The sequence below is a fragment of the Nanorana parkeri genome, unplaced genomic scaffold (assembly GCF_000935625.1).
Source record: "Nanorana parkeri isolate BGI_ZX_2015 unplaced genomic scaffold, ASM93562v1 scaffold514, whole genome shotgun sequence".
NCBI lineage: Eukaryota > Metazoa > Chordata > Amphibia > Anura > Dicroglossidae > Nanorana > Nanorana parkeri.
This window is the reverse complement of record NW_017306782.1, coordinates 197,702-213,625: the sequence shown is the minus strand read 5'-3', so window position 1 is coordinate 213,625 and position 15,924 is coordinate 197,702. Positions and strand designations below refer to the sequence as shown.

The 15,924-nt window shown below is 38.0% G+C and overlaps 1 protein-coding gene across 1 annotated transcript in view; it reads right to left on the bottom strand.

Annotated features, from left to right (window-relative positions):
* Positions 1-15,924, bottom strand: part of LOC108790936 (lipopolysaccharide-responsive and beige-like anchor protein) — a 493,639-nt gene that overhangs the window by 289,033 nt on the left and 188,682 nt on the right. Inside the window, exon 36 of the mRNA XM_018561299.1 lies at positions 1,492-1,658. Within this exon, the coding sequence (XP_018416801.1) occupies positions 1,492-1,658 (167 nt within the window). The remainder of the gene's footprint in view (positions 1-1,491; positions 1,659-15,924) is intronic.

Below are 15,924 nucleotides of genomic sequence, written 5' to 3'. Positions count from 1 at the left end.
TAGATATATATATATAGATATAGATAGAGAGAGAGAGAGAGAGAGAGAGAGAGAGAGATAGAGAGATATAGATATCTATATATATATGGATAGATAGATAGATGGATATAGATAGATGGATAGATATAGATGGATAGATAGAGAGTTGGGGGTTAGCTTCACTTCCAGGTATTTGAGACATTAGAGATTTGGAAGTTAGATTTCCAGATGTGTAGATGAGTGTTTTGTGCCTCTATTCATTTGTTGTTTATTTTATAGCACTAGAGTGATCCAGGGCGGACCTACCTAGGATGCATTGCTATATAATATATCAGTGGCAAAACTACCAGGGTCTCAGATGTTCCAGATGCGATTGGGCCCACCACCACTGTCAAATCATTAGCCTGTATTGTTTTAGAAAAACTGTCACGACACAAAATAAAAGGTATCAGTAATTGGTATCAGCGAGTACTTGAGGATAAGTATCGGTACTCGTACTTGAAAACATTGCATTGGTGCATCCCTAATATAAAATGTATAATAGTGTGTGACTGTCGGGGGGGGCGGGGGGATTAGAGTGTAAGCTCCACTGGTGCAGAGACTGTTTCAGTGTTTTCTGTACTGTACTGTGGTATATGTCAGAGCTATATACATGTATAAAAATGATAGTGAGAGTATGGGGGTGCAGCAACCAGGCTGAAGGGGGGGAGGAGGCATCATTGGAGGAGGCATGGTCGCGTGGACCAGCAAGCTTCTGAACTGGCTTGGAAGGACCTTTAGTGAGTCTATGTGGGCAGTTAGAGTGATCAATATAGATAAAGGGCTTTGTGTAGGTTAGGAAGGGTGATGGAAGTTTGAGTTAAAATTAGGAGAATGTCATCTGCAAAAAGTGAATTCATAATTTCTGCTTATAACTGGGATTTCACAGATGTTGCCAAATATTTTATTTATTTTTACCTATATCATATTAAGTTGATTGAGAAAACACAATCTTTACTGTTCAGCTAAAATTGAAAGCCAATATAACCTCTTTCTTGATATCCATTACAGTTGAAAAAAAGAAAGTCTTCTGTTAAGATAACACAGCAATAGATCGCAATTATGCCAAGATTGGTTATCCTGAGTTCTATATCCTGTTGTACATCTCAAAAAAACTTTTAGCTATCGTTTCTTGCCAAACCATTAGTGTACCTCCTAAAAGTTGTGTTGTGAAAACACAGACATGTTCTACTAAACTATAAACACACTGTAAGGTGAGGGCACTGTTCTGTAACAGGTTTATTATCAGCTAAGAACATGTGCTCCCAAAAGATGTAGATTTAATAGGTCTCACCATCCAATGCTGGTGTTTTGATTACTGACAGATGGTGATCTGAATAACCTATTGGGATCTCACAACTATTGTGGACTATTTACCCCTTTTTCCTCTCACATGTTCAACTAAACATAATAGGTAATACTCTGTATCTAGTCAATCAAAAAGGTACCGTGAAAAAAGTATATATATCTTACCTTGATGATGAATTTCCCCAAGCTCCATGTTTATCTGTTAGAATATTGATGATTTTTTGTACAAGCTGAGTTGCGGTCACATGATCTCTGTACTTAGCAGCTCTTATTAAATGGTCACACATCTTTTCATCTTCTCTTTTGTCTGCAGAATACTGTGCACAAAGAGACTGAAAGAAAATAAAAAAAAACCTCCTTAAAACATCAGATTTTACATAACATGTGTGCACATTATTTAGTTTGTGTATTTACTGTTGCTTGGGACTTTTTTTTTGTCTTCCGAGTTAACTGTCCATCTACTCTGGAATTCCATATGTACTTTTGTATCTTTAATGCAAAAAGTGTCATCGTAGCAAAGAATTGCAGCTGCAACATTACATGAACAGAGTGCTAAGCTCCTGCTCATGGGAAGCCCAAATCTCCAATATCACGGCACCCTATGTAAAAGGGCATTTATTACATTTTCCAAAACATTGTATTCTATTTGCTATGCCATATGCTAAATTAAATCTAAAGAATAATAGTTGTTATCAGCCACCCATAGTATCAGCGCTAAAAGCTACCGACCCTGTGCCACATGAAGAACTGGGCACAGAAAGCCACTGATCCAGATTTATTAGGCCTCTTACACACATCTAATGTATCGGGTAGGGATGTCCAGATACCAGTGCCAATACTTGGCATTTTCATGAGAACTATCAAGGTTGCAGGGGTTGCAGCTGGGACCTGGCTCTGGCACTCCACCACTGTCCTGAAATCATTAGTCTGTATTGTTTTAGAAAAACTGGCACATGCCAATAAACAAAAATGGATTAGTACTTGTATCTGTAAGTACTCAGTCAAGTATTAGTACTTGTAAAAATGGAATCGGGGCATCCCTAATATAGATTTATTTTAAAAAATAATGCATTAAAATGGGGATGGACAAATCCCAGGAGCTCTGTATGCTCCTTACAAATGACAGCTGCCTCCTAACTTTTGCACTTGTCTCTAGTCTAGTCCTGGAGCTGGAAAAGTATCTGTACATGTACAGAGTACGGTACTTGGTATCTGAACATCCCTAGCATCGGGTATAGGAGACAGATTTATTCTTTGTGCCACTCATACAGAATGACCAAAAAAAAAAAAATGGATTTACTCAATATTGTTCAACATGCAGCAGCACTGCATCAGGTAAATGATGCCCAGAGCAATACTGGTGGTAGCATAGCTATCAGTTGAGCACCCATGCTAGGAAGAAGGATACCATGTGTTCTGGGCTGGGTGTTGTTTAGGGGGCCAACAACCACATGATGTAAAAAAGTACAGGTAGCCCTCAATTTATGCTGGGGTTTGGTTCCTGAGGGACTGGTTGTAAATAGAAACCGATGTAAATTGAAAACCAGTATGTAAAATGGAAGTCAAAGAGAAGCGAGGGAGTTATATTCCAGATCTCGCTCAAAATTGATAGTAGTAGGTAATAAAATACAGATGCATTATATTTAAAGCTGCTACACGAGCTCACACAAGGAGCTTTAAATAAAATGTACCTCTATTTTGTTACATATGTCAATGAGAGAGGCATGGAACCTAACTTCCTCACTTTCCACTGCCTTACATTACTTACTGGGTTTCAGTTTACACCAGTTTCACCAGTTTTGAGAGAGGCCTGGAACCTAACTTCCTCACTTCCCATTGACATATATTATATATTTGGTTTCAATTTACAACACTCCCAGAAAAGCGTGCTATTATGAATCAGTGCAAATTGAACCATTGTAAACAGAGGACCACCTGTAATTTCTGCAATGCTTAAACAGTAAGAGAAGGCCCTTCATGGAGTGTAGTGCCCCAGACGAAGTAAACTAATCCCGCTAAAGACACAACACTTAGAGTGTTCTATATTTCAGAAAGGACACTTGCAATTGAAAATATATTTAAAAAGACAGACATACTAGCTATATATATTAAATATACTATACAAATATTCAACCAATATGAATAAGCGTATTTCCAAAATAGGCAAGCAGAAAGGTAGTAAATGCTTTCAAGTGCTTCCTAATGGTCTAATGGATCAGTCTTTACAATTTGAAGAGCAACTTTTTATACCTGACATAAAATCTATAGATATAAATCACATTAGTGGTCCATTCTTTACCGATTATCAATCTCTGTCTCTTTGAAGAACATTAGTGCTGCATTTGACCTTATAAAATAAAATTAAGCCCAGTAATATTGTGCATATGAAAACTTAACTTATAAAAAAAAAAAAAAGATAAAATGTGCCTTTAAAAATGTTTTACTACAAAAAGATGGCAAGAGGGCAAGAATCTGACTTACCGAAACAGAAGCTTGCAAGATCATTGCCTAAATTGGCATATATGAAACATTTTCTTTAGATATGCTTATAGTAAACTGATATATTATTTATCATGACTAAAAATAATCTAAAATCCCAAGATGAGGCAAACATTGATAGTCATGACAGAACACTGGTCTCACTTAAAGAACCTAATTCCCAAAGCTGGTATCAAAAGAGGCCTGAATATCTGCCTGGTAAGTCTTAGGAAATAAAAACAGAAGAACCACATCCAGAAAATTGACGAAAATTTCCTTTTAGTGAACTGGACAGAGGGACGGGAAAACAATTTTCATGAGGGGTGGAAATGTAAAAACTACCTTAGGCAAGAAGGAAGTCTTATGCAAAAAAATATTTGGTACATTGCAGGGTAAGGTCACCAGTTCAGACACTCGTCTTTTAGAGTTGATGATTACAGACACTCGTCTTTTAGAGGTGATGATTACAAGAAACATCATCTTGAAGTTGAAAGCGAAGAGAGAGTGTCAAATAGGAGATAATTTTTTCTCATGGAATGAACTTTGAAGTGAAGAAAGGACCAGATTCAAACAGAATCACAGGGTAACAAACAGGAGGAGCTACTCGGAAGACTTCCTGTATAAAGGTTTTGAACGGAGTGAAAGACCAACAAACCTGTCGGCTGTGCATGGGTTATTTTGCAATATGTTTGATACTGATGTTCCTCTTTGGCGCCCTCTTATGACCAGACCCACAAACATCATCATTCTGCAACTATAGCTAAACTGCTTGCAAATTCCTGTCTCAGAGTGATGATACAAACACCTGTTCACTATTTAACCTTTAACTTGTCCATTCAGTCTCCGTCTTTGTGAGTGTTCAGATCTGCCAAGTGCTGTGCTGCTGTTCTTGTTCTCCATGTATGACACTGGCTCTGGCCAACTGATCTCCTGGCTCCAGCTACTGTTTCCGCTAATTCTGTTCACAGAATTCCCAGACTTGTTTCAGCTGACTACCTGCTTTGGCCCCTTGGCTTGGCGCCGACAACGTCTTGGACTTTCTCCATTGTTTTTTGCCATTTTTATTGTTATTCTCAATAAAGTCCTTTTATTTTTAACCTGCACTTGAAGTTTCCATTTCGATTCTTGGTTCCCTAACAGTATGCAAGGGTCATGAATCCCGACACTTCACCTTTACCTGCATCAACCCTTTCACATTTTGCCACATAAAATATTTGTATGTGGCATATGCCACTGTGAGAGGCATTGTATATGCCTCTCACAGTATTCTAATGGCAGAGTCTCTAACATTTAACATAAGACTGAAAGACACTATCAAAGCACAAGTTTAAAAAAAAATAGTTACACATGCCATTTTATAATTTAACATAACCTGTCACTAAAACCTAACTGTTAAGTATATTTGTTAGCCCTCTATCCCCCAGTATAAAAATACTTGACTTGGGGAAAAAAAATAGAAAAAGTAATTCTGACTCTGACTTATGGTCCATATTCATTCCGAGGCTTTGTTTATACATAATTGCAGGAGCACAGTCCCTGTAGATTGGAATCCACAGGCTTCCCAAGAAGATAATGGAAGGCTGTGTGACTATACTGGCACCTGGGCACTTGGGCCAGAAGCAAAATTCAGTGGTAATTAACTTTTACTATTTTGTTTTCTTTTTTACATTTTGAACTAGCAGTTTTGCGGGAGGAGGCTAACAAATAGAATATAGTTTTTGTGAAAGGTCATCTTTAAATAGTACATTTCTATTTCAGCAACCACCATCATTTTTCTAAAATTACCCAAAAAAATAAATCAAATGTCACTTCCTACAACCATAGCAACCCAAACACTGCACACAACTCCCCCAGAAATCTCATTCCATTTGCACTAATTTTCTAATAAATCTGCACAGAACTTTTAGTCACACTACAGGAATTCCTACAATAGAAGTTTATTTTTTGCTGAAATAGATAGTGCAGACTAAAAGGAGATCTGCAACACATTTTGCCAACAGTACAATGTATATAGTCCACTTGCAGTTTTATTATTTTTCTTATGTTAGCAGATTACTGCAGAATGAAAGGATTTTATGTTACCTTGAGTCACCTCTGTGAATCGTATTCCTATATGGCATGAACTACCACAATAACATAAAATGATAACACACCATGGATTTGATTTGGCATCGGAGTGTAGGTTTTATGCTACTTTTACAATACCTAATAACTGGAGGGATTAGCTGGTCCCGAATAGATATTCCTAAAATCTGCTCATATCATTGGCAATTACTAACATATACAGTTTCAACACTATCTTTCAAATTAAGTAAATTAACTGGGCATATTAGACATAGGATGGCAACACACATACAGTGGTTTGTATGGCTAAGTCTCTTTAGGGAGATTTCCCCTCATGTCCTGTTCTGTTGACTTAACAGTTAGTGAGATGATATCTTTCCAGTGTGAGGGAAATCCCCTCTAAGACAGCTGTCTCCTGAACTTGTGTCACCATTGGAAGGCTTACCCTTTATTACTGATCTAGTGGTAACACAAACTTTTGAATTTTCATTCCTGGGGACACAGGAAAAACAGAAAGAGAAAATCCTTAACCACACAGTGGTTCTATGCCGTTATCAAACAAAGAAATATTGTTGTAGCAACCAAAAATCATTATCTCTATATTCATTGGAGGACACTGCTCTGCTTTAGATGATCACTTACTGGATTTAGTGACACCTAAAGGGGCAGGGTGCTATGGACAAAAAAACAAAAGCAAAAGGTTTTATTCTACTTTGAGAAAACGATGATATGACTAGAGGAATTAGCTGATCCTGAATGGAGATTCCAAAAATCTGTTTGTTATAATTGAGATAAACCAATATATGCAGTTCCATCACTATCTTCCCAAAAAGACAAACAGTGCTAAAGTTAAGCTGGATACAGTCAAACTGTATTAAGCGGAGGCAGTAATAATTTTGAATCTGGATTAGGCCACAAATACAGGGCATACACTAAGCCAGCAGAATGAAAGCTAAAACACCACCTGATATAAGCTTTGCAAGTACACGCACACACACAAAAAAAAAACTTAAAAAAAAATATATATTTTAGACCGTGTTTTTTTAAATTACAATCCCTACGAAGAGAGAAAAAGGAGCCAATTGCTTTTGTCTGTAAACATGTGTGCAAAAAATGAAAAAAGGGCCTCAGTCATGAAGGGGTTAAACAAAGATTTCATGTAAAATGAAGATCTAGAAGTTAAAAGGGGGAAAAGAGACGACAGTTATGGTATTGTAAAACCAGTGCATATGAACAAGAACAGAAAATCAAAATTATAAAGTTGACTGTAACATACAAGAGAATGTTAGAGGGTGTGCACTAAAATCATACACGGAATATTCTATTATGAAGGTTTGGATTGCACCTTCATACCAGGAATGGCAAAAAATGGAACCTATATCCTAGTGAACATTTTCAGTGTGTGATTTACAATCTCCATGTGGTAAATGTACAATATATTAGAGAGTAGTTGTCATTTGCTAAGAGGAAGTTTTTTTTTTTAATGCAACAGGTATTGCAAAAATTGTTGGCTGAACAAACTGGTTGAGCGATAAATCAGCACTTCTAAGCAGTTTCAATTTGTAACATCTCAAATAAGTTTCCCAACATACTGGACAATATTTGTTACTTTAACTCAATCACAACTTTGTGTTATTGCTGAAATAGCTAACAGGTATAGTAGACAGAACAGGTTTCTCGGCATATAAACTACTGTCCGTTTCGCCATCTTGCCATCTAGGTTTCATTAGGGAGCTTCCCCTTAACTTCCCCTCCTGTACAGACAAAAGGAAATGAGAGGATAATCCCCTCCCAAGACCATTGTTACCTAAATTATTGTCCTCATTGGGAGACTTCCCCTCTATTTCTGTTTTGGAGAAAACTCAAAATTCTGGATTTACCCTCACTTTCATTCCTGGTGACACCGATGATCTCAACAATTAGAAAGAGCTAATCTCCTTAAACTGACAGTGGTTCTATCACACCACCATTTTATCCAAATCTGAAATAGGATTTTTTTTGGTATTCACTAGGGATGCACCGATACGTATACTTTGGTCAAGTACTTATACTTGCCCAAATGCTCACGATGCCTCTCCAGATACCAGAACTTCCGGTATCAGAAAGCTGGGCAGCAAGTCATTACAGGCTGCCCGGCTTTCTGATTGGACGGGAAACTGGGACCATGCTCCCTCGTCACCAGGGAGCATGAAGCTGGCTTTCTGGCTAATCAGGAAGCTGGGCGGGAAGACATTACACACCCCCTGGCTTCCTGAATGGCTGGGTAGCTGACTCCATGCTCCCTCGTCACTTGGTGACCAATCAGGATTGGCCACCTTGTGACAGCTTCCTGGCTAATCAGGAAGCCAGGCAGCGAGTCATTACATGCCGCCTGGTTTCCTAATGGGACTTCCGATAATGGCATTCGGTATCGGTGGGTACCAAAAAAGAAAAAAAAAAAAAAAATCGGTGCTTGTACTCTATACTGAAAAACCATTATGGGTGCATCCCTAGTATTCACCATATTTTTCTCTACATTCACCGGAAAGCACAGCTTTTCCTTAGATCATCATCTGCTGGGTATTACATAGTTACATAGTATCTGGGGTTGAATAAAGACATACGTCCATCAAGTCCAACCCATATAGGTCCACGCATCATCTCATTCTTAGGGATACTGGTATCCCTGGATATTACGGTCCCTCAAGAAATTGTCCAAATGTTTCATAAACGTTCCAGAGTAGTTCCAGACCTTAGCCGCTCTTACTGCAAAGAACCCTCTTCGCCCATTGTGCTGGAATTTTTTCTCCACCAACTTTAGGTGGTGGCCTCTAGTCTTTGTAATGGAGTTAATCTCAAACAGTTTGTTGCCAATGTTGCTGTCACCATTGAACATCTTGTACATGAGAATCATATCCCCCCTTAATTCCAGCTTAAACATGTTTAAGGTCAGAAGCCTTGTCTCATAGCTCTGGTCCCCTATTCCCCTAATTAGTTTTGTTGCCCTCCGCTGGACTCTCTCCAGTTCAAGGACATCCCTTCTCAGTACCGGCGACCAAAACTGGACCGCGTACTCCAGATGTGGCCAAACCAACGATCTATATAGAGGCACAATTATAGACTTGTCCCTGCAATACATCCCCTTCTTAATACAGGACAAGACCCTGCTAGCTTTCTTTACCGCAGCTTGGCACTGCAAGCTACCATTCAGTTCGTGGTCTACAATGACCCCCAAATCTTTTTCTATTTCTGACTTCCCTAGCGGCATACCCATGATTGTATAGCCTATTTGTTTATTTTTATGTCCAAAGTACATTACTTTGCATTTATCGACATTAAACCTCATCTGCCATAGTATTGCCCCCTGCAGGAATAGGATACGAGGCACACAAAAAAAATCCCACAAAGATATCCCACAGCAGTGCAAAAACAAAACATTTAAATACACAGGCAGCAGCAGAGCCAGAGGGTGGGTGCTTTGTCCTCAAATGAACGCAGAGAAAAAGATTTTACGGTGAGTACAAAAATACTATTTTTCTCTTTCGCTCATTGGCAGACACAGTTTAATTTTAGATCATCACCTACTGAATATCCCAAAGCAGTGCCAAAGCAGGGTAAAAAAACCCAGTACGTGATAATCTAAAGCAGAACTGTGTCCTTCAATGAGCAAGAGAGAAAACATTTTGCCTTTAGTTACACTTTATATTTTTCATACTTCCCCAAGTGTTTAGTTCTGAATAATGAGGATGGTTTGTTTTGGCCAGCACGACGTACACATATAGGTTATATATCTTACACCCAGCTCAGAAGGAACTGCAGTGTTTCCACTTCTATCAGAGTGATAATGTATTTTCCCTGAACATGGACTACTGATTTAATGATCTGAAGGCATTAAAGCAGCAGTGCCAGATAAATTCGTTGTAAATAATTCAGAAGGCAGTTAGCCTGAATATACATTTACAGACCCCTTGTTTTGTGTCATTTATATTACCATGTTGTTGAAGCACCACTTCAAATTACAAGAACGAGATCAAACATAACGGGAAGATTATCCAATTCATATGAATAGTAATCTACTATAGATAAGAGAACAAAAAAATTACAGAATAGCAGATAACAGACATATGAAAACTTGATGTGTAGCTTTGTTTTACAGTGGCTCAAGGGAAAAATACTAATACAAATCAATCTACACTGAATATAGCATATTCAATATGTTACATTAGACATCCAATCAGATGCCCCATATTGCCAAGAAGACAATGTTACCGAGCTGCCAGTGTAACAGAACACTCCAAAATGAAGCCGACATTGTCTACCTAGAACTATTTGTACACTTGACCTCTGATTTTCAAAGTCTACCTAGGGAAATCCTACAAAAACGCTTGAATAAGCCCTAGAAAAATGAAAGCTTGAAGCCACAATAGCAAACAAAAGTCAGCCAATGACAATGTCTGTCAGGCATTTTCAGTTCTAAAGTGATGCTACTGTCATCCCATGCCTGCAAGTATTGATTTTTCTCTGTGAGGAAAAAAAAAGAAAGTATAAGCCAATGAAATAGATATAGTATCATACTCTCGATAATAGCCATCAAGGTTACTAGAGGCAGCACACTTATCAAACTATCGTTCCTATTTCTTCTCGTTTTAATGGACTGGATACAAAATGGGAGATTTCAAATATATGCTATCTTGCAGCTTCCAAACCATGATTTACTGTAAGTCAATATACTAAAAAGGTAGCTACACGGTTTGAAATAATTTACCACGCAAAGGGAAATTATGTTTGATTGTTATAAAAATAACATAGGTCATAAGCAAAAAAAAAAAACAACAATTGGACCCAAATAAGACCAGTTAAAAATAAACGGAAGAATTTGTGTGGACTGTGTTGCAGCTGTATAACTTAGATCGTTTATCAAAGTTATGAATAGATTACAAGCTTCTAGTCTAAGCAGGTCAGAGTTTTTGTAAGTGACATGCTTGTCAAATTAATATAATACATAGAGGCTACTGATACATCACCCAGGCTTCCAGGATTGTTTTTCAAAGCTTTACATCAATTAAACATCTTATATTAAAGTAAAAATAAATACAGTGTTCTTGTTGAGCAATAGGATACCTACTAACAACAATGCAGTTAAAGATCAGAATATTAAATTATCAAATTATCTTGTACTTTTTGCCTGCTGTGAACATGTCAATTACTTCTCCATGTATTACATAACTAACATTTATAAATATGTCCTATTTAAGCTGACAAGTAAAATTTTGTTTCAAAAAGTTTGCTTTCACATTTAGTATTGTAAATGGGGTCAATGCAAAGATCGATTTAGACCATATTGAGAAAAAAATAACCAAAAGGAGCATAAAAGGAAATTTTTCCTGAATTAAATTCTAGCAATGAATGGGGTTTTTACTGGAGAAACACCATTAACTTTCAAAATCCAATGTTACAATGAACCAAAATTCTGAAAGTCTCTGATGGGATTGAATGTTCTTACAAGATTTTCATGTAAACATTTGTAACAAAATCTACCAGTGTGTGGCCAGCTTAAGTCCTTCCAAATCTGATATTTATTGGTAGATGCTGTAATTAAAGCTAAACTCTAGCCTCCCTTACCACAAAAACTTTCTTCTCTTCTCAAATAAGTATGAGGCATACTAGGACCTAACCCAGCTTTAGAGCTCTACAACAATTAAAAGCCTAATATACAGAGTTCCTGTTGACCATTAGGATATCCACTAACAACAATGCAATTAAAGGGCAGATTATCAAATTAACTATAGTAATCAAATTATCTTGTACTTTTTATCCACATTCAACATGTCAATTACTTATCCATTTATGACAAAGGTTTCCAAACATCATTAACATGGCATAACTAACATTTATAATTATGTCCCATTAAAGGGTTAATCCTCTTAGAAATGATATTTATTAGTAGATGCTTAGAAGTTAAATCAATTAAAGCTCAACTCTGACCTCCCTTACCTTAACACACACTTTCTTCTCCTCTCTTCGCTCCTCCAGTACTCCCAGACAGATTTCAAATAAAAACCAAACAAGAAAGGTGCCAATAGTATAATACCATTTATTTAATAAAACCATTAAAAACAGAAATAATGCTTACATTCAATGGTGCTGTTCCAGTAGCAGATATTTGATTATCAGCACTGTTGCACTTTACTATACTAATTTATATTGCCATTATTACAAAAAATATTTATGCACTTGATTCCTTAATGTTTTTAGATTTACATTAATTTTTAGGGTATTTTTTAAGTGTCACTTTTTAGTATATGTATTTGATTTGTGTCTGATTTTTTCTATTTCTATCAAATTATCACAGAAAGAGCACACGCAGCTTTTTTTAGGTGCTGGCAGCTACACTGCAGAGTTTTGTATTCCATATAGGTCTTTGTGTTAGTGCTGGATCTGGTCTTTTGGTCACCCTAGTCAATCCTGCCCATAAACACAACTGACTTTTTATTCGGCAGCCTATGCAAAGACTATGCAGTGGTGAAAGAGGAGGAAATAACTTCTTTGTCACTGTACACAAATGTTATCACACCGTCAAATAGGTGGGAGTTCAAAGTGATAGTGTTGGATGGTGCCGCGCCAATACCAGATCAAGGGATACGAAGTTAGCAGCACTCCAGACATGTAATTGTGTCTCACAAATTTTCTGTGAAGAACAGGAATACAGACATATATTCCTACTTATACTGTCTGCATGTGTATGATGCTGTTCTTCACAATAACTTTGTGAGACACAATGACATGTCTGGAGTGCGGTCAACTTTGTATCCCTTGATTAGGCTGACAGACAGTTTACCCACTCTGTATCAGTACATGCAGAACCAAAGACTAGGATTGTAGGGCTAAAACACACCCTACTATCCTAGCAGTTCAGTTGCTGGTGTACGAATTCTGGTGAACTGTAATTGCACAGCACACTAGACAAACTGCAACAATGTAGATCACACTGAGTTGCTCTGGTTGACAAGGCAAAATTCTGAAAGTTTTAATTCCAGATAATATGATACTGGCAATCAGAAGCAAAATGTGTGAGCAGCTGTGTGCTACCTCTAGGACACTGCTGCCTGAGGCTATGGCCTATATTGTCTATGCAGAAATACAATCCAGAACCAATGCTTATGCATTTTGTTCCCAATATGAAATACAAATATAACCATTGACTTAATGGGTATGTTGCACTTTATAATGAGGTTTTCATAAAATGTGCATGCAACCACTGCTAAGCACCCAAAATGAAAGGAAAGGGTACAAGTTTTTTTTTTTTTTTTTATAAAGCTAAAGCAACCATGAAGCTCTGAAAGTCACATAAGCCACTGTGTTAACTTCATACATTCTGTCTACACCAACCACCTCCCACTAGCAATTTGAAGCACACATCTCAAGACACATCTAACTAGAATCCATTACTTTTTTTGTGTGCTCAAGTCGACACAAAAAAAAAATTACATTTTCGGTGAAACAAAAGCCCTGCAGGAAAACTGATATTTTTAAGACCTTACTAAGCAATAGAGGTGCATCATCTAAGGATCTTTTTCACATTAAGAATCCTATTAGAAAGAAAACACTAAAAGGTAATTGAATTTCCCTCAGTTATCTTCATCTCTGTCAGCTCCTGCTACAATAACTTACTCTCTAGAGCAGAGATAACTCAATTCCATCCGGCTAGCATATGTTATGAATCTCTAAAGCAAACTTGTCTAAATCATTCTGATCTTCTATCAAGGTTGGCTCTGGATATGAACTCTGACAGAGAGCAAGCATAAATTTATGTTTATCTTTTTAATAATTCACTTCTCCCTGTTTTGATGGCCAAATTGAACAGCACTCTCTGTAATGCTATATTCACAGGTAACAGGTGCAGATGACCAGATATGCAAGAATTATCTAGCACTGGTGCACAATATGAGAAAAGGAATATATGTTTGACAAAATACCTATAGGACTAAAAGCAAGGGCTGCCTAAAAAGTACACAAAAGACTATCAGCTACCTTCCAATCTATTCCCTATGGCAGGGATAAAAAAAAAATCTTATATTTTCTGGTATTTGCTATACTATCGAAAATCAGCATATGCTTAGTTTTGTGTTTTTACTAAAACAAATTATGGCTTTCCAAAGTTCAGAGTGATATCTTGCATTATAATTCACTGTGCACACATTTTCTTATTGTCTTTACCGTGTTAGTATTCTGTGTGTGATAGCTTGCACAACCATTTTGAAATGCGTCATACCTATATTACATTTTTAGAGATGTCACCAGCACACCGTTATGACTTGTGGAATCAGCAAACGTCCATTTATTGACAAGTATTGACACTCATGTGCAAGCGCTTTCGGTGCTGCGCAGTCATTGTGAGTCTGATGAAGGGGACCCTGCACGGCCCAGAAACAATTCTCTTGAAAGTCGCTGCAAAAGCTTACTTCTGATACCAACAAATACTGACAACTGAGAGCAGAAATTGGAATCAGTCCCCTCCGTCACCACATGGTACTATGAGGAATCAATTCATTAAATCAAGCCAGGCTAGATTAAATTTGGTATGATGTCTGTGTTGCCATTCTTTGTATAAAAATAATATTGATATCACACTAACATTAAATTTGCGAATATCAAATCTGAAAATAACATTTCAATGGGTATTTTAAAGGTGATCGGTAGCTCTAATCTAACACTAAAGAGATAGATTCTTAATCTTCTTGGACAAAGCTGCCATGGATTTTAATAAGGATTTTCATAATATCCATTTCCATAATATCTAGATTTCTCCAAAGGAAGACACGCTGTACAACATATTTTACAAATTCCTTGGTATATCTGACATCACTATTTATGGACCTAATTTTAATGATCCTAAACCAATCACAGACAAGAGTGTTTTGAGCCTTTCATATCCAAATCAACCTGAGGTATTTAAGAGATTTAAATTTTTTATGAAATATGAGCTTATTTTGGAAGTCAGTTTCACAAATCAGTTTGAGCGCGTAATTCCACTTTCCAAAATGACTTGGGAAAGTGAACTTACTCTGTAGGGCTTGTTCACACCATAAAAAGTGTGTTCCAGAGCGGTCAGCTGCTGGAACGCACTGTATCGCATCCCGACTGGCTTCCTGCATTCAGGGGTGGGAGTGGGCCTGGTGGTGTATTGAAGTCAATGGCACCGCAGCCACGCCCCCCCCTCCCCCGTGCAATTGCCCACATCAGAATGTGTGGCACATCAGTGCCTGCGGGCGGTCAAGTGTGATCTGAAAAAATAGTGCCATGCGTTCTGGTGCGGGCAATCTCACTGTGGGCAAGGGGCGTGGCTGTGGTGCCATTGACTTCAATGCACTGCCGCGCCCCCTCCCACCAATGAACGCAGGAAGCCGGCCGGGATGCGATACTGTTTATGGTGGGAACAAGCCCTTAATGCACATTGTGTGTGAGAGTGCTGCTTATTCACATGCAGATGGCAGCGGGGTCGAGTTTGGTTTACTTTTTTTCTTTTATTATTTTTTACAGGTTTTTTTTTCTCACTTACCTTTATCACTATCACACAGGGGCCAACAAGCCCCTATGTGATAGTGTATGGATGCGACAGATTCTTCTTATGGAACCTGCTCTCCAACAAAAAACATTGAGCAACTGCATTGTGCTCGATTCAGTGCAGCCTGTGACAGCTGAGATAGGGAACCCTGTGAGTAGAGCGCTCCTGACTCACTGATCACAGAGAGCAGATTGGAGAACTGACGTTCTCCGCTCTTCGCTCTCCATCCTGAAATGCTTGCCGGAGGACCCCGAAATGAACAGCGGAGGGCGAACAAGATGGCTGCTCATTTTACCTCAGATCACTTACTAAATGAGCGAGGGCTGTCCCGCTATATATTTAGCTCCGCTAGCCCGCAGCAGGGCTAAATGTAGAAAAAACAAAGTAAACGCCTGGCGATGGCAACCCTGCTGCATCTTAAATAGAAACCACCCCCTGTACCTGATTATGCATGTATAAGCAGTGTATCAAAAGCTTCTTTCAGATTTAACCTGCTCCACCTGACTTCAACC